This window comes from Anabrus simplex, chromosome 1 (assembly GCF_040414725.1).
Source record: "Anabrus simplex isolate iqAnaSimp1 chromosome 1, ASM4041472v1, whole genome shotgun sequence".
Taxonomy (NCBI): domain Eukaryota; kingdom Metazoa; phylum Arthropoda; class Insecta; order Orthoptera; family Tettigoniidae; genus Anabrus; species Anabrus simplex.
Genome location: NC_090265.1, coordinates 964,460,172 through 964,482,641, shown reverse-complemented (window position 1 = coordinate 964,482,641; position 22,470 = coordinate 964,460,172). Strand labels below are relative to the sequence as shown.

At 38.6% G+C, this 22,470-nt stretch overlaps 1 protein-coding gene across 1 annotated transcript in view; it reads right to left on the bottom strand.

The window, feature by feature from the left end:
* Positions 1-3,879: 3,879 nt before the first annotated feature.
* The window catches only part of AP-1sigma (AP-1 complex subunit sigma-2), a 424,692-nt gene continuing 406,101 nt past the window's right edge, over positions 3,880-22,470 (bottom strand). Inside the window, exon 5 of the mRNA XM_067136778.2 lies at positions 3,880-4,070. Within this exon, the coding sequence (XP_066992879.2) occupies positions 4,011-4,070 (60 nt within the window). The 3' untranslated portion in view covers positions 3,880-4,010. The remainder of the gene's footprint in view (positions 4,071-22,470) is intronic.

The window sequence follows — 22,470 nt, the reverse complement described above, 5'->3', positions numbered from 1 at the left end:
GTTAATCGGCCCAGGCATTAAAAAGTTCATGAAAATAGCCGAGAAACTTCTGTAGGGGAAGTAAGCTGCATGCTGCGGTGACGTTGCTTGACTTGCGTTCTCGCTCGTGTCGTGCAGTAGGTACGAGAACATTCTCTCACACAGCTGTTCACGTATCGGAACTGAATTGTATACTAGAAAATAAAATTTGTAATTTATATGTGCCAGGGCCTATGCCTTCCTGGTACATCACGTATTTGTTTAATTCGAGATAATATTTCAAATCAAATTTTAATGTCTGTAACATCTTCAGTTTTCGAGATATAAGTATCCTCATAAAGAGAATTCAACTCCTTTTCAACCCCTCCCCCACCGTAAAGTTGATTCCCCCACCAAAAATGCGTGTTTCTTTATTTTTAAGGGAGATTCCAAATATCAATTGTCACACTTCAGTATTTGAGATATAAGTATCCCCATAAAAAATTCAATTGTTTTCAATTCCTTTCACCCTACCCCTAAGTGAATTTTCCAAAAACAAAAAAATATATATTATTTGATTTTTAAAGGAGATTCCAATTTTCATGTCTGTAACATATTCAGTTTTTGGGAGTATCCTAATAAAAATATTTCAACCCCCTTTTCAGTCCTTTTTACCCCCATGATGTGTTTTAAATAAAAAATACATGTTCCTTCATTTTAAAAGGGATTAAAGATACCAATTTTCAGACCTGTAACACGTTAAGTTTTTGAGATATACTATAGATATGCTTATTTTCAAAATTCATCCCCTTTTTTGGTTTCCGTTAAGAGGATTTTGCAAAAAAATCTATGTTTCTTTATTTTTACAGGAGGCTTCAACTACCAATTTTTACATGATACTGTATAGGCTTTGGGGCTTATGTCGTGTCAAGAAAATAAGGTGAAATTCTTTATGTTTCATAGAGAACTGTGCTCTGCGTCTTCAAAAGAAATCTCGATTGTCCACGAGAAAGGCTTCTTAAACAATGACTCTTTAAAATTTAGACATTATAATAGAAGTTGAAATGGTACTTCTTTCGCCACCAGATGGCTCCCAGGACATGGCACAACGCTAGAGTTCGAAGCGGAAACTGACCGAACCATAGAATCAGTCTAAGCGTTCCACATAAACGTGTGTACATAACATATGACATTGACAGGTGTATGATATAGACACAAGCCTGGATGTTTCATGTACAATATTCTCGGTTAGTGACCGTTGATTTGTTGACGCGCCATTTGTGTGTTAGCGATGGCTATGTACACGTAAATAGGCCTATTATTAGCATTTGTAAATGGTAGAGGAAAGAAATTATTGTTTAAGGAAATATTTCGTCGGTTAACAATGAGTTGTATTTTATTATAAGATTAAAGATTGTGTAGTATTTCACATTTTGTAGTTGGGTTAAACGGAGTAGTTTACATAATTATACGAAAGTTAGAACTTGTAGGTTAGGAAATTAAACTTTGGTTAAGACTTGTAAGTGTATATTTCGAGGTTAGGTGTATTACTGAGTGCCTTTTAAATAAACGGTTCAAGTAATAACAAACAAACCTATAATTAATATAGAAGAGATATCTTCGGGAAGTACATGATGCACCTCTCAGATGGCTTGGAGCTAAAGTTTGGATCAAAACATTAAACCATGAGATGGAACTGTCCTATTTAACAGATACGTGGATGGGTTCAATTTAAATCAAAGCTGGAAGGAAGAGTGATCTATGGAAACATTGGATCTTACAAAGAATCCAAAGGGTTTTGACCTTTCAAGAAAGCATTGGTACCGAGAGAGTGGCTGCGCAATTTGGGCCACAATGCTGTCAGCTTGCATTCGGGAGACAGTGGGTTCGAACCCACGTGTCGGCAACCCTGAAGATTGTTTTCCGTGGCTTCCCATTTCCAAACCAGGCAAATGCTGAGATTGTGACTTAAGGCCACATTTGCTTCCTTCCCACTCCTATCCCTTTGTCGCCCTAAGACCTAACTGTGTGTGTGTGTGCAACATAAAGTAAATTGTAATTTTAAAAACAACTTTTTGGTGCTCCCTCAACAGACATAGGACTGGACACGGCTGCTGCAACTACTTCCGGCACAAGTAGGGCTAGATCAGCTCAGTTGTGTGAGACTGTGGTATAGAAGAGCAGAATATCGAACATCTTATCCAGTACTGCCTTTCCATTCTTACCTTACCTCACTGCCAGACCTTGAACAATAAAACAACGTAGCAGCAACTCTGCACCTGCAGTCAATTGTTCATGTTTCACTCTGACAAGTACATCTGAAATCCAAGCAAAAATATAACTTACCTGAAGCCCTCATCCCTTGTCATTGCTCTAAGTAGCTCGAGCTAACACCACTCCTGTACTTCTTGGAAACAGTGCGTTTCCGATGGGTAGCCAATACGACACAATTCACTTAAGGAGTGTACAAACTGACAAATTTGTTTACTCAACACATAGCCCTGGTAGAGGAAGATACAACTAATAATAAGGCAATAAATCAGAACAAATCGCACCTCATCTGATCCTTAAGAAAGGGATAGTCCCTCATGGACTTTTCAGCCAATTGGTATAACTTTTGTAATATTTACCATTCTTGTTATAATAAACAGAATTCAAACAAAAAAATTTAAACTGTACATTTTCTGGGGGAGAGGTTAATTTACTTACAAGGGAATTATATACCCCCTCCCCCACCAGGCACTGCCTGAAATATACACTATTAGTTAGGCCATATGATCCTTCCCACCATTTATTTCTGATTTTGCACCCTGGTACAGAATGTTGACCTAGAGTAGTTTTGTATTTTTATCCATTCATTGTGATATCTATACAATTAAATGAACGATAACTCAATAAACTGATCGTTATAACCTTTTACTCAGTTTCTTAAGTTTCTTAAACAGTAGGGTATTCATGAGAAGACAAGCCAAGTTAGGATAAATACACAGGACGAAAATGTCCTTAGAGCTAGTTTTAGTAGAGGATTTGCAAAGGAATAAGTAATTACTCAAGAGAATAAATTTTTCAACTACCATCAGTTTATATATTTCTTCTGCAGTTGGTCAGTTATAATTAACTGTTATTGTCCTACTATAATAACATATTATAAACAATTTTATAATAATGCGTTTTTGTTTTATGTCCCTCGGACTACTTTTGAGGCTTTTGGAGGTGCTGGAATTTTGTCCGATAGGTGTTCTTTTACGTGCCAATAAATTGCTAATGCGACGCTGGCATATTCAAGAACCTTCAAATACCACTGGACTGAGTCAGGATCGAACCTACCAACTTGAGCTCGAAAGGCAAGCACTCTACCACCTGAGCTACTCAGACTGACATAAATATTTTTAAAATTTAATAATACTTATCACCACATTTTTACATGCTTCGTCATTTGGTAACCATTGATGAAGGGAAGTTATGTAAGATTTCTCTCTGCCTGATTTCAAACTTGGAAGATGAAACCACAATCCTAAATATAAACAGAGGTGTCTAGTTCATTTGCATGTTTTTACCAACTGACTACTGAAAGGCACAAGAGTCTAAAATGCTACGGTTTTTACATTGCATCGACACAGATGGCAACGATGATGGTATAGGACAGAACTAGGTCTGGGAATGGTGCAACCATGGTCTTTATTAAGATACAGCTCCAGCTTTTGCCTGTTGTGGAATATGGGAAAACATGGAAAACAATATTCAGGGCTGCCGACAGTAGGATTTGAACCTGTTATCTCCTGAATACAAGTTCACAGAGAGTATGAAAGGAAGTAGTGTGGAAACTTAGGTAGTCTAAGAACCATATTACACACCAGAATCCTTAAAAATTTTGATTGGAAACTAGGAATTGCTACATCTTACTCGATGAGAGTACAAAAATAATAGTGAAATAATCACTTTAGATATTTATTAATTTTTTCAACAACAGTGAGAAATCGCTCCATAACTACACACTGATTTTCGATTACTGCAATAAGCCTCTCTGTTATTTTATGCTGTAAACATCCATTTTAGCCTGCTGTACAGATCCTTGGCCATAAGCATTGCTGCTTTGCAGTTTCATCAATCATCTGCAAAGAAAGAGAACAATTTAAGATTAATATTTTATTCTTAATAAATTTCTTGCTACTGGTTTTATATCGCACATACTCAAACAGGTCCCATCCCATTGTTACCACAAGACCTGCATGTCTCAGTACAACGTAAAACAAATAACAAAAGATACCCACGTGCCATTGCTTACTTGTCAGTAAACTCAAAATGTAAAATATATGAAGCATTTGCCAAGGAAATCCAATTGGAAAAGTATGTGTACTCTATATATACATATTAGTGGGAAAGAAAAGGATGAAGGGTGTCATATATTTCATGCATACTGCAGATTTGCAGACAGCTGGAGTAATAGGCATTGATCACAATATTTAAAGGCCCGATGACCTTAGATGTTAGGGCCCTTTAAACAAGAAGGAAGCAACAAGTACAATATTTAAATATGAGAAATCTGCTGTAGACATTAATGGTTATTTATAAATTCATCTCGTTTTGTAGATATAGCCAGTTACTTCCTCAACAAGTTAGTATTTTGTAGAGTGGCTTATATTAGACAGTATATAGCCAATCACGTCCGATGTGTGGACAATAAGTATTTCAATATCTGTGCTTTGCTGGTATGTTTGTAACCAAAGCAAACAAAAAATACTTGTACACTGAATTCTCCAGTCAAACTCTTCTTTCATTAACGTGAAATATAAACCTGATTCTTTCTTGAGCAATTCCCATTTAGTATTAAATGTGATGTCATTCACTTTCAGCTTTAATTCCTCAAAGTCTTCAAATGTTATTGCATCAGCATGTTCACTATATGTACGTAAACTGTCAGTAATAGCATTTTCTAAACACTGTTTTTCCACTCTACGCCGCCTGTTTTCTTGATCTTCACGGCAGGCAGTAGTGGTTCCAGAGAGATATTAAGGGCAGTTTGGAAACTGTGATGGAACTGCATCTAAAATTCTTAAAATTAATTGTTACACAGTTGTACTGAAACTGGCATTTTATTAAAAAACAAAGAATAGGCCTAAAACATCACTGTGCTCTATTTAGGGAAGATGAACTAACCTTTCACCAATCTGGGGGTTTGACAAAGGAGCAGTGAGGAACCTCCCGTTCTTTTCATCGAACATGCTGGTATTGGAATAACTTACCAAGGGAGATATTCAATAAGTTTCCAATTTCTTTGAAATCATTCAAGAAAAGGCTAGGAAAACAACAGATAGGGAATATTCCACCTGAAAAAGGTTAATTGAAAACTACACTTTTTCACACATCCAACAAAAATAAACACGTGGCCACCTGTTTACAGTTTGAATAGGGGCATTATTGCTTTGGAAATGGGAAAATACGATAAGATATATGAATTTGCTTTAGAAAGAGAATACACAACACTTCAGCTGCCACCTACCAATGCGAATTAAATCCCACTGAACTCGTATGGGCTCAGGTGAAACGATATGTGAGCTTACATAATATGGACTTCAAAGTGAAAGAAATGCAAAGATTCATTGAGGAAGTTTTAGCGTGCGCCACACCTGATAACTGGATGAATTATATGAATCACGTTAAGAAAACTGAAAATGATATGTGGAAGGCTTATGAAATTCAGGACAACATCGAACCCGTTATCATTCACCTCGGTGCTAGGGCGCCCATATCCGGGGGCAAGGTGGGGCCGCGGCCCCCCTGTAGCTCACAGTGAAAGGTAAAACTCTAGTGTAGTCACGTGTTTTACTTTCAAGAAAATCGGTGCAAGGGCGCCCATACCCGGGGGCAAGGTAGGGGCGCGGCCCCCCTCTAGCTCTCAGGGAAATGCAAAACTCTAGTGTAGTCACGTGTTTTCCTTTCAAGAAAATGACTTAAAAGTCAGTATTACGTAAAAGCGGTAGTACCGTCCCCCACCAACAGGCAGGGCATACCGTGGGTTATTCTACCGCAGAGTAGAAATCGCCATTTATCTTCCAAAATATTAAAATTACTACGTACCCCCAGGTCTGGACCCTCCTCTAGAAACTGTCATTTGGGCGCCCATGCCTCGGTGACTCTTCAGACGAAGATTCCTCAAACAGAGTGTAAATGGAAGAGATGAATGTTCCACCTCTGTCTTGAAATCTCTACATTGCTGATAATGTAAGTAGAGTAGATGGATTTATTTTAAAATTATATTTACATTTTACCATATTTGTCTATCTGTGTTTGTGTGTTTTCGCGTTCTCATACGAATAGGTCATTCAGCATTCTGTGTTGTATGATGTTAGTTACGAGTAAATTTATATGAAGTGAGCTGTAGGATACATCACCGGGATAGAGATATCTCGTTGTCATCCATCCTTAAGGCGCCGTTCACACTAAGGCGATATAAGATAAGTGATATATAGTAAGGAATATATTGAGACGATATATTGCTAGGAAGGTTCATGACAGTGGGCGATAAATTGGCGTGATCTGGGCGGTAAAAATTTGGCTGAAACACAATTCTCACTACATCAGTTACAAATATGAGTTCAAGTGAGGAAGACGTTCTAGTGGCTTATTGGTTCAGGCGTAGGATGAGAAGTACTGGGTACATCCCTACAATCTTACCAACCTGCACCATAGCTCGGCTGTTGTTTCTCGAAAGCTGTCTCAACATGAATCAAAATTCAGGGAGTTTTATCGAATGCATCCTGAAAACTTTCATTTTCTGAAAAGCCTAGTGTCACGAACAATTGAAAAAAAAGATACACCCTTCAGGAAGGCCATTCCTTCAGATAAAAAACTTCTGATTGCTATAAGGTAAGTAGATATGAATATAAAAAGCAGTATTAATAAAATTTAGCATTTTTAATTTGATAATTTTTACATACTTTTTTTTTACAAATTATACCAATCAGTACCACTTAATTAGTTAAAGGTATTACAGAATTATCTCCTCTTCTTCCTGTCATGTTCACAGCTCAAATATCGTATGATACTAATCGCTGAAGAGACTAGCAAACTGCACTTCGAGAGATATGTCACTTGCGATATGTTGTGCAATCGCGCAGCTGTGAACCTTTTTTTACCACATCCCTTTAGATTTCAAGTATCTGTCTGTGCGTGTCGCGTATCGTATATCGCTTACGATATATCACTTATCTTATATCGCCTTAGTGTGAACGCGCCGTAACAGAGCTTTTTGTGTTGTAGCCACACAGTATTTGCCTTAATAGTGAAATGTTTCTGGGGGCTAAAAAACTAGCACTGTGCTCTCTTAAAACAACAACGATCATGAAACTTTTTCAGATATAATAAGCAAGACATAAACATTTCGGCTTTATAATCTTAATAAATGAATACTGTAGATTAACGCGTTGTCCGGTAGTGTTATAATGTAGTATAGTTGCAAATATTTATTAAGTTCATGTACCGGACAAACTAATAATAGGCCTAATGACAGTTATGTGATGCATCTGTTGTAATAATCATATTTTAAATCAAGAAATTAAAGTAGTCAGATTGGCGATCGAAGTCTGATTGTTATAAGCTCAATCCAATAATAATAATAATAATAATAATAATAATAATAATAATAATAATAATAATAATAATAATAATAATAATAATAATAATAATAATAATAATAATAATTGTTACGGAGTTATCCGTGGTAGTTAGAGGTGAAAGAAGGTGCGGGCGGGAATAGGTCTCAACTACAGAATTAAAGTTAATTTAAAACTTTAACAAAGGTTATATTTTCTTTTCAAAATCAACAAATGACAACAAATAACAAAAGTGTAACAGGTACCAAGTAGCAGATCAACTATTTAAGAAGTTACAGATTACAGTCGTTACAAGATTTGGGCTTCGAGCCCCAAGTTTAATTCCTGAGCTCTCAGCTCACAACCACCATAGCTGAAGGGCAGAAAACCCCTAAGTACGAGGAGCACTTGCTCCTAATTACAATGTTAAGAGAAACAGAGCAGACCCGCTCTCAATTTTACAAGCCTATCAAAGGCTACAACAAACTTCATTACTATCTGCCCTTAAGGCACACAAGGAAACAGGGGTAACTAGTACCCAAACTACGGGGCCTTCGCAGGAAGGAAAACAAAATAAATGGGTTAAGTAAATGGCCCAAAAAACCAAATTGACTGGAGGCGTAGCTTGCACTCCTACATGAAACTTCTTAAAACCTAGGTGGCACTCGGCCAGTTATACAGGGGCTAATCCCATACTAGGGAGGTGACTCGTAGAAGAATAATTTATTACACTAAGAAGAGAAGAAAATCGGGTATGAAAACGTAGTCACCTCAAAACAACATGAGTGGGAGCTCGAGAGGGTTAAGCACTCTCTATCCCAAATTGCGGTTAATTTACATGAATATAGTAAGGTTTACATTGAAAAGGATTCGAACCTTCCCCCGCGGGTTAAAACTGCTGAGCTAGCAAGAAATAAAGATGTTAACAGGTCATTACCTTGTTGATGAACCGCTGCCCGAAGAAAGAGGCGCTTCCCGCCCCCTGCTACATAATCACACACTAAGCAAGTTGTCGATGAAGTGGTCCGGAGACAAGAAAATCAGCAGTTTTTATACCCTCGTGGAAAATTCGAGACCTTTCAAGAATGAATAGACACACCCCATCAACTTTATTGGTAGACTAGGAATTACACATGGAAACCTGAGGAAGAAAGCTATGATTGGAGGAAAATTAATTACAGAAATTACTGATTGGTTAAATTCAAAACTGGCGGAAAGAGAAGGGTTATACTGCCAACCCCAAAAATGAATGAAAGAAATTTAACAAAAAACAAACTTATGAATACCAAATTTCTTCAAAAAACAGTTCCTTCACTTCGCACTAGGGTGCATAATTATAGTTCTTAGGCAGTGACATCTAGAAGAGGACGTCCACACTTCTTGCTAGATAGTAAACAAAAACACGTCGGAATAGACACAGTTCAGAAAATTTCAAAATTACACCATTTACCGTAGTGACATCTTTTAAGAAATAGTAGAATTAGTTCAGTTTTCAAGGTTCAAAACTTCTCCTGTAGAGGAGTTTAAATTGGCGCAATATTTGAACTAGCGGCGTGGAGGTGTACCGCCCGGTACAGACCTCCCCCCCCCCCCCCAAAGTCCTTCCCAAGGGTTACACCGAAGAAAACAAAAATATTTGTTTTAAAACAAAGTCCAAGTCTTTTGCAGATTGGATGAAGAAGAATTTAGCAGAGAAAATACCAATTTTTTAGTAGTCAGAGATCTCTTAATAGGTTTGATATTGGTGGGTGCGACTAGATTAAGTCCAGTTTTTAAACTTTTGTAGTAGATTTTGATGAAAGGTCTCTATGTTTGTAGGAGTTGAATTCAAAAGACACTTTAATTCTTGAAAGAAAAAACTTTTCTAAGTCCACCAAAGGTTGATTTGAAGCAAAAAATTATTAATTGTAGTAATAAGGTGTCCATGTAGCTGAAGAAGAACTTTAGCTGTTGATTAAGTTTGACGGCCAGACCAGCCGCCGCTGCTTGTGTTCAGAGGATGCCGCTCGGACCCCTCAAGTACTCTGAGATACACCTCTCCCGCTACTATGGGAGGGGTAGTGGTGGTGAAGCACGCCGCACACGCGACGATTGTTTACAGTCCGCGGGCAGTTTGCAGGTGGTGCGCCGCACATCAGCCTTAGCCGGAAGGAGGACTCAGACTCGCCGTACACTGGTTGACCTCACTGGAGTGGAGTGGGCCCGTACCCCACCTCAGTGGCGGTACGGCGCCGCACGGCTGCGGGGGCACTGAAACATTAAGATCTCGGCGGCAGAATTTTGTTGGACCATAATGGTTTTAGGGTACAGTCTTTGTGGTGAGGCTGAGGGGCCAGCGGCGTGGAAGTTTTTATTTCATTTTTATTAGCCACTGGTGTGGTTTAGCAGGAGACGCGAGCTTGGTAATGGCCTTACGGAGAGGACAGCAGAGTAACCTCAGGGAAGGTTTCACGCAATTTATACAAGGCAGATTCAACCAAATGTAAAACAATAAGGGGCAGAAGGTCTTGAAATGAACTTAAAAATATTACCTTCAGGATTCTTACAAAATTATAAGGACCAAGTTAGCACGGAAATTAGACAGGTTTCACCTGCGACAGGTGAACCCTAAATATCCTCTCGGTGGCTGGATTGCTTAGTAACAACGTCACCGGGGTAGGGAAATCTAAAATGACGCACGGCCCATGAAATCTGGGGGCAAGCTTGCCCGCGGGAACAAAATTCTTGACCATAACCTGGTCGCCTACCGTCAAATGGGTGGGTCTCCGTCCACGATCATATCTTTCCCTAACCTTTTCATGAGACACTTCAAGATTGGCCTTAGCCTTCTTCCAAAGATCTTTAATGTTATCAGGATCTATTGTCTCGGGTAGAATATCACTAAGAGACCAAAGGTTAGAGAGCGGCGTGTTGGGAACAAACTTGAACATCAAAGAAGCTGGAGTAAATTTATGAGATTCATGAACCGCCGAATTCAAACCGAAAGCTAACCAATGCAGGGACGTGTCCCACCTAGAATGATCGTCGTGATGATAGGCAATAAGAGCCGACCTCAGATTACGATTGACTCGTTCAGCTAGAGATGGTTGAGGATAATAAGCAGAAGTAGTCACATGAGAGATGGACAAACCAAAACAGAATTTACGAAAGAGATTGGATGTGAAAGCTTTAGCATTATCCGACACAATATATTGACATAGACCAAAAGAAGCAAAAATGGACTTTAAACAGGAAATATTGGACTGAGCGGTAGCCAGCTTAGTCGGAAATAACCAAGAAAATCTAGTGAAGCCATCTACACACACAAGGATGAACTTGTTGGCATTCCCCTCTGACTGGGGGAAGGGTCCTACGTAGTCGATGTAAAGACGTTCCATGGGGCGCGACGCTTGATGAGAAGACAAAAGCCCTTGCTTAGTGGACATGGAGGGTTTATTAATCCAACAAGTTTTACAAGTTTTAACTAGTTCACGAATTTCACCGTCTATACCTTTCCAAATGAACATCTCCCGGATCTCTTCTCTAGTTTTAAAGATACATAAATGCCCCCCTAATGGGGTCTCATGATAGTACTTGAAGATCATGGACACAAGAACGGCTGGAACCACCACCTTCATCTTATTGTCATGCCTCGACGGGCAACATAAAACACCATTCCTCAGCACATAAGGGACAACATGGTCCCCAGAAGAAAGAGTTTCCATGCTAGGGGCCAGCGTCGGATCTTCACGTTGATATTTCTCAAGATCCCTAAACAACATGGGAGCATCAGTTAAAATGGCATTAACCTCAGGTCGTATGGACTGGGGAGGTGAAGAACTATCGACCAGTTCATGGGTCTCTACATCATTGGAAAACATGCGGCTTAGTCCGTCTGCCACAACATTTTCAGTACCTCTGATATGCCTAACGTCAAATTGGAAGGCAGAAATTCGGATGGCCCACCGGGCTATACGACCAGTACGACGCGGCCTACCTAAGACCCAACTTAAGGCTTGGTTATCAGTCTCCAAGTCGAACTTGACATGTTCCAGATAAAGGCGGAACTTTTCTAGCGTAAACAAGACAGGCAAACCCTCAAGTTCATAGATGGAATATTTGGCTTCTTGAGCCGAAAGAGTCCTAGATGCATAGGCGATGGGTCGCCTCCATTGATCGGTCTCTTGAAGAAGGACCGCAGCCAATGCCGACGACGACGCGTCGGTTTGGACGATGAATTTCTTCGAGAAATCGGGCATGGCAAGAACAGGGGCATTACACAGAGCTAATTTAGGATCTTCAAAAGCGGCTTGTTGAGAAGGCCCACACTCAAATTTGACGCCTTTCCTACGAAGAAGGTTCAAGGGCGCCGCTCTGTTAACGAAGTTAGGAATAAATTTCCTGAAGAAATGCACCATACCAATGAACCTAGCAATACCTTTGATGTCCTTGGGAGGCTTGAAATCACGGATGGCCTGTGTTCTAGAGTGATCGACTGCAACACCATCGGGCGACACAAATGCCTAGGAATGACATGGAAGACTTAGCGAAGGCGACCTTGGACAACTTCACAGTTAACCCAGCCTTACGAAGGCGATTGAGAACTTCTCTCAGATGATCTAGGTGTTCTTCGAAGGTCTCCGAAAATACGACATCATCAAGATAGTGGTACAAGTACTCAAACTTGATGTCGGAGGAGACCCTATCTAGCAGTCTAGTGATTACAGCTGCTCCCGTGGGGAGCCCAAAAGGCACGCGGTTTTATTCGTACAAGTTCCAATCTGTGGCAAAAGCTGTCAGGTGTTTGGATTCCTCTGCTAGCGGTATCTGATTATAAGCCTGATTGAGGTCTAAGATGGTGAAGAACTTAGCTTTACGAAACCATGAAAAACAAGAATGAAGGTCGGGAAGGGGCACAGATTGTAACACCACCTTCCGATTGAGAGCCCTATAATCAATCACGGGCCTGAAGTCACCTTGCGGTTTCGGAACAAGGAAAATAGGCGATGAATATGCCGACTAAGAGGGCGAATAATGCCATCCTTCAACATCTGATCAATGATCTCCTTCAGAGCCTTCATTTTAGGCGGAGATAGCCTATAAAGTGGAAATCTAACGGGGATGGAATCCGTAACCTCAATCTTGTATTCAATAAGGTCAGTAACACCAAGAGTATCCGAGAAAACCTCTGGAAACGACTGACACAGCTTACGAATACTATGAGCCTGCTCCTCAGGTAGATGTCTAAGATCTAACAACATCTCATCCTGGGTAGGCGAAATAGATGAACTTGACACAGAACTACATTTTAGCAAAGGGATTTTGGAATTACTGTCAAATTTGAAAGTGCACGACTTGCTCTGAAGATCGAGCACTAGACCAGTATAGGACGTGAAGTCTGTTCCCAATATAATGGGGCAAGACAAGTGCTTTGCCACCAATAGTTAACCTTCCAAGTAAATTTAGAAATACGAATTTTGGCATTTAAGGAACCTAAAATTTCTAATGGAGAAGAATTAGCCGAAACATATTGAACCGAGGACGAGCAATAGTCAGGAAGTTTACAAACAGATTTCAATTTCGAATACCATTCATCCGAAATAATGGAACACACACTACCAGAATCTAACAGAGCTGTTACAGGTTCATTATTTAATTCAATTTTGAGGAAGGGAACCGATGCGGGTGAATCCGCCGCAATCCTAAGACATTCTCTGGGACATCCAAATGGTAATGTAAAATTGTTCTGACTTTTTCCTGCATTTTCGTCAGATTTAATTTGTGCTGAGCCTTGAAAGGATGAATCTACCGACTCAGCCGGAGCCACTAGTCATTTTTGATTGTTGGTGGAAGTTGCACCCGAAGTTGAGCAGGAGGGAGTGCTGCTAGCATTAGGGCAGTTCTTGGCAATATGTGAAAACGCGCCGCATTTAAAGCAGCCTTGGGATGAACCTGCTCCATTATTTGTCCTACTAGGTTTGATCAATGGACATTTATTGCGAAGATGGTCAGGCGACCCGCAAGCATAACATTTACGGGTTGTGACGGTTCGGCGAGGAGTGGACCGAAAGGTACTTGATGACGGAGGTGGCTCCCTCGCGACACGTAATGTGTCAGCATATCTAACCCCTTCGGCTGATACGGCCAATGCTTCAAGCTCAGAAAAGTTTTGCGGGCGCGTCGCAAAACACAAATATGACCTATAGGATGGTGATATTCCCTCCACAATAGCATGAACAATTTGATCTTCTGGAAAATGAAAAGCAAACACCCTGGTATAGAATTTGATATCCTGGATGAATTCGGCCAGGCTTTCGTCCAGACGCTGTACACGATTTTAGTGCTTTTGAATAAGAGATGACCTAGCTCGAGCCGGAATGAAGTTTGCGAGAAGGCGGGCGTGAAAGTCTTCAATAGATGACTGTTCAGCAATTGCCCTAAGTATTTTGTCTGAGAGGACACCTATGGCATAGGATAAATAATTTGAAGAATTTGGGAAGCAGAGAGGGAAAAATACTAGGGCATGATCTTGGAACTCGACCAAAAATCTCAAAAATGAAATTACCTCACTGGTAGAGTTAACCGAAAACTTGGAAATACCCCTAAGTAACATTGATAACGGATGAGGCAAACTACTGAAGCCAGGTGACATAGTAGGGAACTGCCTAGGGGGTGACGGAGGCTCGGAGGGAGCATTATTCAAAAAGAAGGGCGGAATTGAGGGCCGACGATCAGGTTCGGTTTCTAGAGGGGCAGGTGTCTTTTGAGTAACTGCAGATGTTCCATTTTCTTCCCCTTTGGAAGAAGTTTCCTCAATGAAAGTGTTTACCGCCATGGGCGGGTCAGTCTTGGGAGCCGTTACCCCCGATAACAACTGACCAACAGTACTGGACAATTTAGAAATGTTTTCAATGAGGGCACTAGCCTCCTTTCCCTGAATGTCACTCAATTTGAGAGTAAATTGATCATGAAGCCTATTATAAAATGGAATAATCGAGCTTGCACACGTTTAAGATGGTTAGGTGTTGGATTCCCTTCTTCAAAAAGCATACTACGGATGCTAGTTCAGTAACATTGTCATTGATCGTGGAGAGAGCGTCGTCAATCTCTTTCTCTCCCAAAGTTGGGTAGTTAATTGCCAAAGTGAGGGAATCTTTACGTTTGTTGGCATCCACCGCAACCGTGCCTCCAGATTGAACGTTTCTAATAGATAATTCATAAATTAATTCCTCCTTACGCAAATAGGAGGGATGGAGGACATCGCGAGGGCCGGACATGATGACGAATGATTTACAAATTTAGAAAAAACCAAAGAAAAAACAGCGACTGAGAAAATTGTTAGTGTTAAAAACAAAGTAAGTCTTAGCCGTCAAAAGGGGCTAAATTGAGACCCATTCAACCACGCTCTGCTACCACTTGTTACGGAGTTATCCGTGGTAGTTAGAGGTGAAAGAAGGTGCGGGCGGGAATAGGTCTCAACTACAGAATTAAAGTTAATTTAAAACTTTAACAAAGGTTATATTTTCTTTTCAAAATCAACAAATGACAACAAATAACAAAAGTGTAACAGGTACCAAGTAGCAGATCAACTATTTAGGAAGTTACAGATTACAGTCGTTACAAGATTTGGGCTTCGAGCCCCAAGTTTAATTCCTGAGCTCTCAGCTCACAACCACCATAGCTGAAGGGCAGAAAACCCCTAAGTACGAGGAGCACTTGCTCCTAATTACAATGTTAAGAGAAAAAGAGCAGACCCGCTCTCAATTTTACAAGCCTATCAAAGGCTACAACAAACTTCATTACTATCTGCCCTTAAGGCACACAAGGAAACAGGGGTAACTAGTACCCAATCTACGGGGCCGTCGCAGGAAGGAAAACAAAATAAATGGGTTAAGTAAATGGCCCAAAAAACCAAATTGACTGGAGGCGTAGCTTCCACTCCTACATGAAACTTCTTAAAACCTAGGTGGCACTCGGCCAGTTATACAGGGGCTAATCCCATACTAGGGAGGTGACTCGTAGAAGAATAATTTATTACACTAAGAAGAGAAGAAAATCGGGTATGAAAACGTAGTCACCTCAACACAACATGAGTGGGAGCTCGAGAGGGTTAAGCACTCTCTATCCCAAATTGCGGTTAATTTACATGAATATAGTAAGGTTTACATTGAAAAGGATTCGAACCTTCCCCCGCGGGTTAAAACTGCTGAGCTAGCAAGAAATAAAGATGTTAACAGGCCATTACCTTGTTGATGAACTGCTGCCCGAAGAAAGAGGCGCTTCCCGCCCCCTGCTACATAATCACACACTAAGCAAGTTGTCGATGAATTGGCCCGGAGACAAGAAAATCAGCAGTTTTTATACCCTCGTGGAAAATTCGAGACCTTTCAAGAATGAATAGACACACCCCTTCAACTTTATTGGTAGACTAGGAATTACACATGGAAACCTGAGGAAGAAAGCTATGATTGGAGGAAAATTAATTACAGAAATTACTGATTGGTTAAATTCAAAACTGGCGGAAAGAGAAGGGTTATACTGCCAACCCCAAAAATGAATGAAAGAAATTTAACAAAAAACAAACTTATGAATACCAAATTTCTTCAAAAAACAGTTCCTTCACTTCGCACTAGGGTGCATAATTATAGTTCTTAGGCAGTGACATCTAGAAGAGGACGTCCACACTTCTTGCTAGATAGTAAACAAAAACACGTCGGAATAGACACAGTTCAGAAAATTTCAAAATTACACCATTTACCGTAGTGACATCTTTTAAGAAATAGTAGAATTAGTTCAGTTTTCAAGGTTCAAAACTTCTCCTGTAGAGGAGTTTAAATTGGCGCAATATTTGAACTAGCGGCCTGGAGGTGTACCGCCCGGTACAATAATTAATACGGATTTTCCAGGTGAAAATTCGTTATATGTGGATAAATTCCAAGATCTAACATAGATGTCTGAATCGTAATGTTTGATTTTGTTTACCGCCGAATTACCATAATAATAATTTATTATTAGACTATTATTATTATTATTATTATTATTATTATTATTATTATTATTATTATTATTATTATTATTATCAGAATGTAAACTTTAAATAATTGTTTGTCACATGATCTTAATTTGAATGATAAATATGTGTTCACAAAATAATAATAATAATAATAATAATAATAATAATAATAATAATAATAATAATAATAATAATAATAATAATAAAGGATTATCTGAGTCTACAGAAATCTTATGTCATAATAATAATAATAATAATAATAATAATAATAATAATAATAATAATAATAATAATAAAAGTTAGTAACGAATATTGTATTGTCAAATTTATTCTGATCTTGTGAACAGATGTGATTTACAATTATAATCGTGATTATAATTTCGCGGTCACATCAAACCGAAGAAGGAGAAGAAGAAAAAGAATGTCAATTCTACATTTCAAACGTGGATATGTGGAGATAAGATTGCGTGTTTATTGTCAAATCACGCAGTGTAATGCAGTTGTTAAACTTAAACTATGATAATAATAATAATGATAGTTCGGAATTTAAATTGCGTAAATGAAAGCGTTACACGTAATATTTAATTGACGAAGGGAATGTATCATAGTAAAGGAAATCACATATGCAGATAGATGGCCGTGATAGGGGCTGTGTTGATGAATCGTTGTTAACTCGCAAGATACAGATACAAATGAAATACAGGTCCAATTGAAAGCTAGATAGGCTGATTATTAGTGTTGAATATAAGATATCCCTGAATATTTGAGATGAGGATTTTGTCTTTAATGTAAAAAGCAAGCGAAGATAATATAATTGAATATTAATAGCTCTATGGATAGGAGCAAATCTACGATGATGTATGAGCTAAGTGAATATTAAAGACGCAAACGATGAACAGGGATAATAAGGGATAATTGAATAGAATGGACCCATGTGAGATCTACTTATAAGCGAGTTTGGCAATTATTATCATACAGCGATACTTGTGAGACGTCAAAATCTCTAATGATTAATTGAGGAGATGGATAATGTTTTGTAATTGTGAAGTGATTGTCGACAATGATAAATAAAATTGATAATAATTTCAACATTAAATATTATAACTGTAGATAAGCACTGTATGCTTAAAACGTATGTTTGCATGTGGTTAATTGTAGTAACTGATGAATTAAAATAATTGATTAATTAAGTAATCTGGTAAACACTAACCTTCTTTACACAAATTTTGCATGTGTAATAATCATAAATAAATTAAGGGAAGCTAATTATCATAATATTTGGCAGACATTTGTGTCACTGATGACAATCTAAATCATGGGTTTGATTATAATTTAAATAGGCGTGGAAGGTCGTGAACATTAAATTGTGTAAATACTAGGTAGTGGATAAATTGTGTGATTTGAGTCATTTGTCCTATTTTCTGGATCACTACATTGTTAATGTTGTCTTATTATTTTGTAAATATTCATTTTTCTCGTAGTTTTAAATTTAAATAGCTAATAGAGTTAGCTAGAATGGATAACCCGTCAGTCTCAGTCAAAATAAATGCAGCATTGTCTGTACTCCCTAGAAAGTCAACGCAAAACCTACGAATTTAAATGTCACAAAAATCAATTAAAGGTAATAGTAAACTTTCCGTCAGGTCAACAACCTGTTTGGTCAGGTAAAGCAAAGTAAATGCCGTAAATTTAAGTATGAATAAGAAACATATTTCCTAGTGTCAGTGAGGTGATGTGAAGTGTAAACAAATGAGTGTGTTTACGCAACCAACGGCAAAATGTATTGGAGAGGAGGCTAAGTTGACCACTAACCCTCTACATGTAATTATTTTGTTAATTCTGTTAATATTGGTCCGATAAGTTCACAGTGGAATTATATTTAATATTATCAGGGCTTATAATTGTGTTTTTATTATTTTATTTATGGTAATGTTAAGACAGCCATGTCTGGCGGTATGCAGCCATTGAACAATCAATAGAGGTGCAACTTCATTGAACTGAAGTGATGTTTTATGTTCATGGTTATATTTCAAAGTTTAGGTCACACGTTTGATATTGAATGAGACTAATAGTTAACTGTTTGGAATCATTACTTCATGATGCTGTGACAAATAAATTAACAATTTCAGTCTTAACTACATTTTGTAATTTGAGTTTTGTGTCGTTAATTTAGTTGAGTTTTGAAATATCTTTTGGATTTTAGTCTGACGACATTGTAATTGTCCACAGTTAATCTTGATTTTTCCGATGTGAGTTTTATTTTTTATTTCAGCTCTATTAAACGTCAGTTTTTTATGTGGAAATTTCTTGATATTTAATACCGCTTTTATTTAACTTCATTTAATTATGTTTTGATTACCAAATGTTATCTAACAAGGAACAACTTTGACCTCGAACGCTCGGAACCGCACGAAACCATGCTTAGAATAACAAGCAATCATAAACAAAACAGTGGTGTGCGTCATTTCTAAGCAAAACGTTGCATTCTACCTGAAGTAATATTTTAATAGAGAGAAACAAAGTAACAAGATATCAATACCATAGGAAGGAAATGATATAATTTAATGGCGTCGGTATATCATTACATTTTCAATCGGCGGCACCAAAAACTCTCTGCTTAAAGTACTTATAATAGTACAAAACACACATATACAGCAGTACCACACACCTGAAAGTGCTTATATTAGTCTTCAAAGTCCAGATGCAGGATTTCGATCAAGTGCTTAAAACAAATTGGGAGATAACAATGTGCACACCTCACTAAAGCCACGTTATCACATTCCAAATCACTTTCGCATTCACGCAGTCAAATATCAAAAGCCACACTAATTACATTTTCAAATAATGCTGTTGATATGTCAATGTCATAACCTGCCTTTCGTCAAGCATATTGCAACATAGGCTTATACGTAGGTGCAGCAAGTTGATTATAATTCACAGAGTGAAGTTTCACGATGAAATAACGACCATGTACCTTCACTTGTGGTTTGGCACCTTGTAGTCTTACAAAATCAGTAATCTTTCTGATATAGAGTTTATATTGCCGAAAGAATAAACATCACGGGGTTGGCAATATTTTGATGTTTTCGGTGGCAATATCTTCAGCGTAACATCTTTGTTTGGAAAACTTACATCTAGAAGGGTACGATCTGTATGACCTGCCGAGGAATCACACACCAATAGGCTCTTTTGAATTGTTGCATATTCAGCAAGGACTGAAGTTAGTAAACGTATCATGTGTTCTTTAGTCATTTTTCCAATTTTGCTCCACATAAATGTTTCGTGGACAGGTTGTTTCAAGTTTCTTTAAAATATTTGGACCGAAAGTGCCTTGTGTGTCTTGAAAACAGATGTACAACTTGTTTGCTAGTCTACCTGCCATTGATAAAGCCACATCAATTGTGTAGCTGTGGATAGAGCTATGTACAGACTACAACACATTACTTGTAGTTTTCTCTCCTCTGTGGGACAGTGTAGATGCTGAAGACATTTCATACTGGAATTGACTCTGGTCACTGTTCCAAAGATTGCCTTTATCCACGCCCTCCTCTGTTAATAACACGTTCACTTCTTCCACAAACTTTTGTGCCTCCTGACGTATAATATTATCGTCTTCTATGTCCTTACGTGTGACAAATTTAGTAATATGCCTGCATGAAATGCCATTTTCAGGCTTGAGATGGTCGATAAAGGAAATGGAAGCTTTGAAATTGACCAAGCCAACTATTTTAGCTTCTTCTAGTGCCCACATTTGCAGATGCCAATAGTGAACCGTAGATCCATACCTCCATACACCATAAAATTGTGATATTACATACCTTTTTATAGTTTGTAATTGCGACGGTCTGTTTCCTTAGAAACGAGCACCTGCTCTCCGTTTCCTAGACACATAATTTAGAATTAATGTGCAATATGATTTACTTTTGATGCACTTATAGTGTTTCATTAGTTTGCGATAGGAATTGAGCCACGATTTTAATAGTCCTCATAAATGTTCACTAGTACGCTGTCATCAATATCTTTTAATACACTGGACTTCCTCTTTTTGGGTGGAGAGACTTCGTACTCACTTTGACTTGACTGTTCCTGTCGCTCTGGAGATGAATGTCGCTTACTGCTTGAAGAGCCAGGTTCAGGTTCCTCCTGTCCTTCAAAATCCGCATATCTATCCAGTGTTACGTCGTGTATTTCTGTGTTATCGCCATTATATTTCTGAATTATTATGTAATATAATATATCCGCGAAATCCATGTACTCGGCCCCGATGTCATTTCTATATTCAACACGTCGCAACTTGGTCCTAATATTTGGACCACATGCGTAGGGTTAATTCTCTTCATGATATCACTGCACTGTACACAGTAACTCGCCTTCGAACACTCCAAGAGACAAATACGTACTGCAGCTATACCACTCATGAAACTGGACCACTGGTTAGTGCAGCTACACCACGCCACGGTCTAGTGGCGCTAGCAGGCAATTGCGGAGTTTTGCACGGAAATGAAGCACACCACTGTTTTGTTTATGATTGCTTGTTATTCTAAGCATTGAATCGCGCAGTTCCGAGCGTTCGAGGTCAAAGATGTCCCTTGTAAGTTAACTTCATTTTATTTGTTTTTGATTAATAAATAATTTTACTTAATTGGGTTTACCTTATTGCGAAGTTAGCTTGACCCGTAGTTAATTCATGACACTCCTATACCAGCCCTGTACGAGGAAACATCCGGACGGTCCAGCGCCCTGAGAAGAGAATCTACGTGGTGGTATGTTTCTTTTTCAGATAGCCGTAGCAGAAGTTGGAAGAGGCTCATCACCACATTTGCTCTGGTCAAAATGGCACATAGGGGGTGTCGATCAAAATAATCTTGGCGCCTGAACTTGCGCGAGTTTCCTCTGTATGTAAAACACCAAGCGTGGTGTACTTTAGGCAAGCCAATAGTGGGAGATTCTTTCCGTAACCCAGACTAAAAACAATGAACACACATCCATTATTGAAATTATTGTTTGACTTGTGATTGTGACATTTATTATGTAATTACTTTTCTCAATTATCCTGATTTTAAGGATAATTTTTTTTTCAGAATATGTTTTTGCGATGCATTATATTTGTGTTAGTTTCATGTACACTGTGATCTCAAGGATCTCGTTTTTATTTTGAAATCATTATTATGTCAATTAATCAGGAACACTGGGATCAATTGAGCCAGACAATTGCTAATCTAAACATGACCACTGCTGAACTATCAAGTTATAAACTACCGCGACTGAACTTAGAAAAAGTCAAGGCTGAATTGTCAAATAAAGTAGAAACTACCAAGATAATCAGAACCAGTTGATGGAGGCTTGTAACAATAATGGGAAAGAAACTAAAAAGGAAACCCAAAATCTAGCCAAAGTTCAGGCAGAAATGCAAGAACAATTAAAAGAAAATACCCGTATTTTCAATGAAAATGTTAAGGAGACGCTATTCTTGATTCACAAAGCCAAGGCAAAGAATTAAGCAAAGGAATTGACAATGTAGAAAATAAAATAGGAAACGCTGAGAAGCAAACCAGGAGCGAATTGAACAAACTGCCCGCGAAGCGAGAGGAAATTACAAGGAAATAACAGACACACGCGAAGCTGACACGGCGGAACTAAAGACTAAAATATCTAATTTGAAAGCCGACACCATATCATTCACCCATGACGTCTCTTCTAAAATCGAAGAATTATCAGAAAAGATAACCGCCAACGAAAGAGAACTCGTGCTTAGGGAGGAATCTATACGGCACAAGATGAGTGACATCATCGATCAGAATTTACAGGCAGTGCAGACTCAAGGGGAAAACTTGTCTACACTAGTAAAAATGTTAGTAGGAAAACAAAATTCAGTTCAACAGGTGCTTAATCAAACACCGCCTATGCCGGAGGCCAAGCCAGACTCAC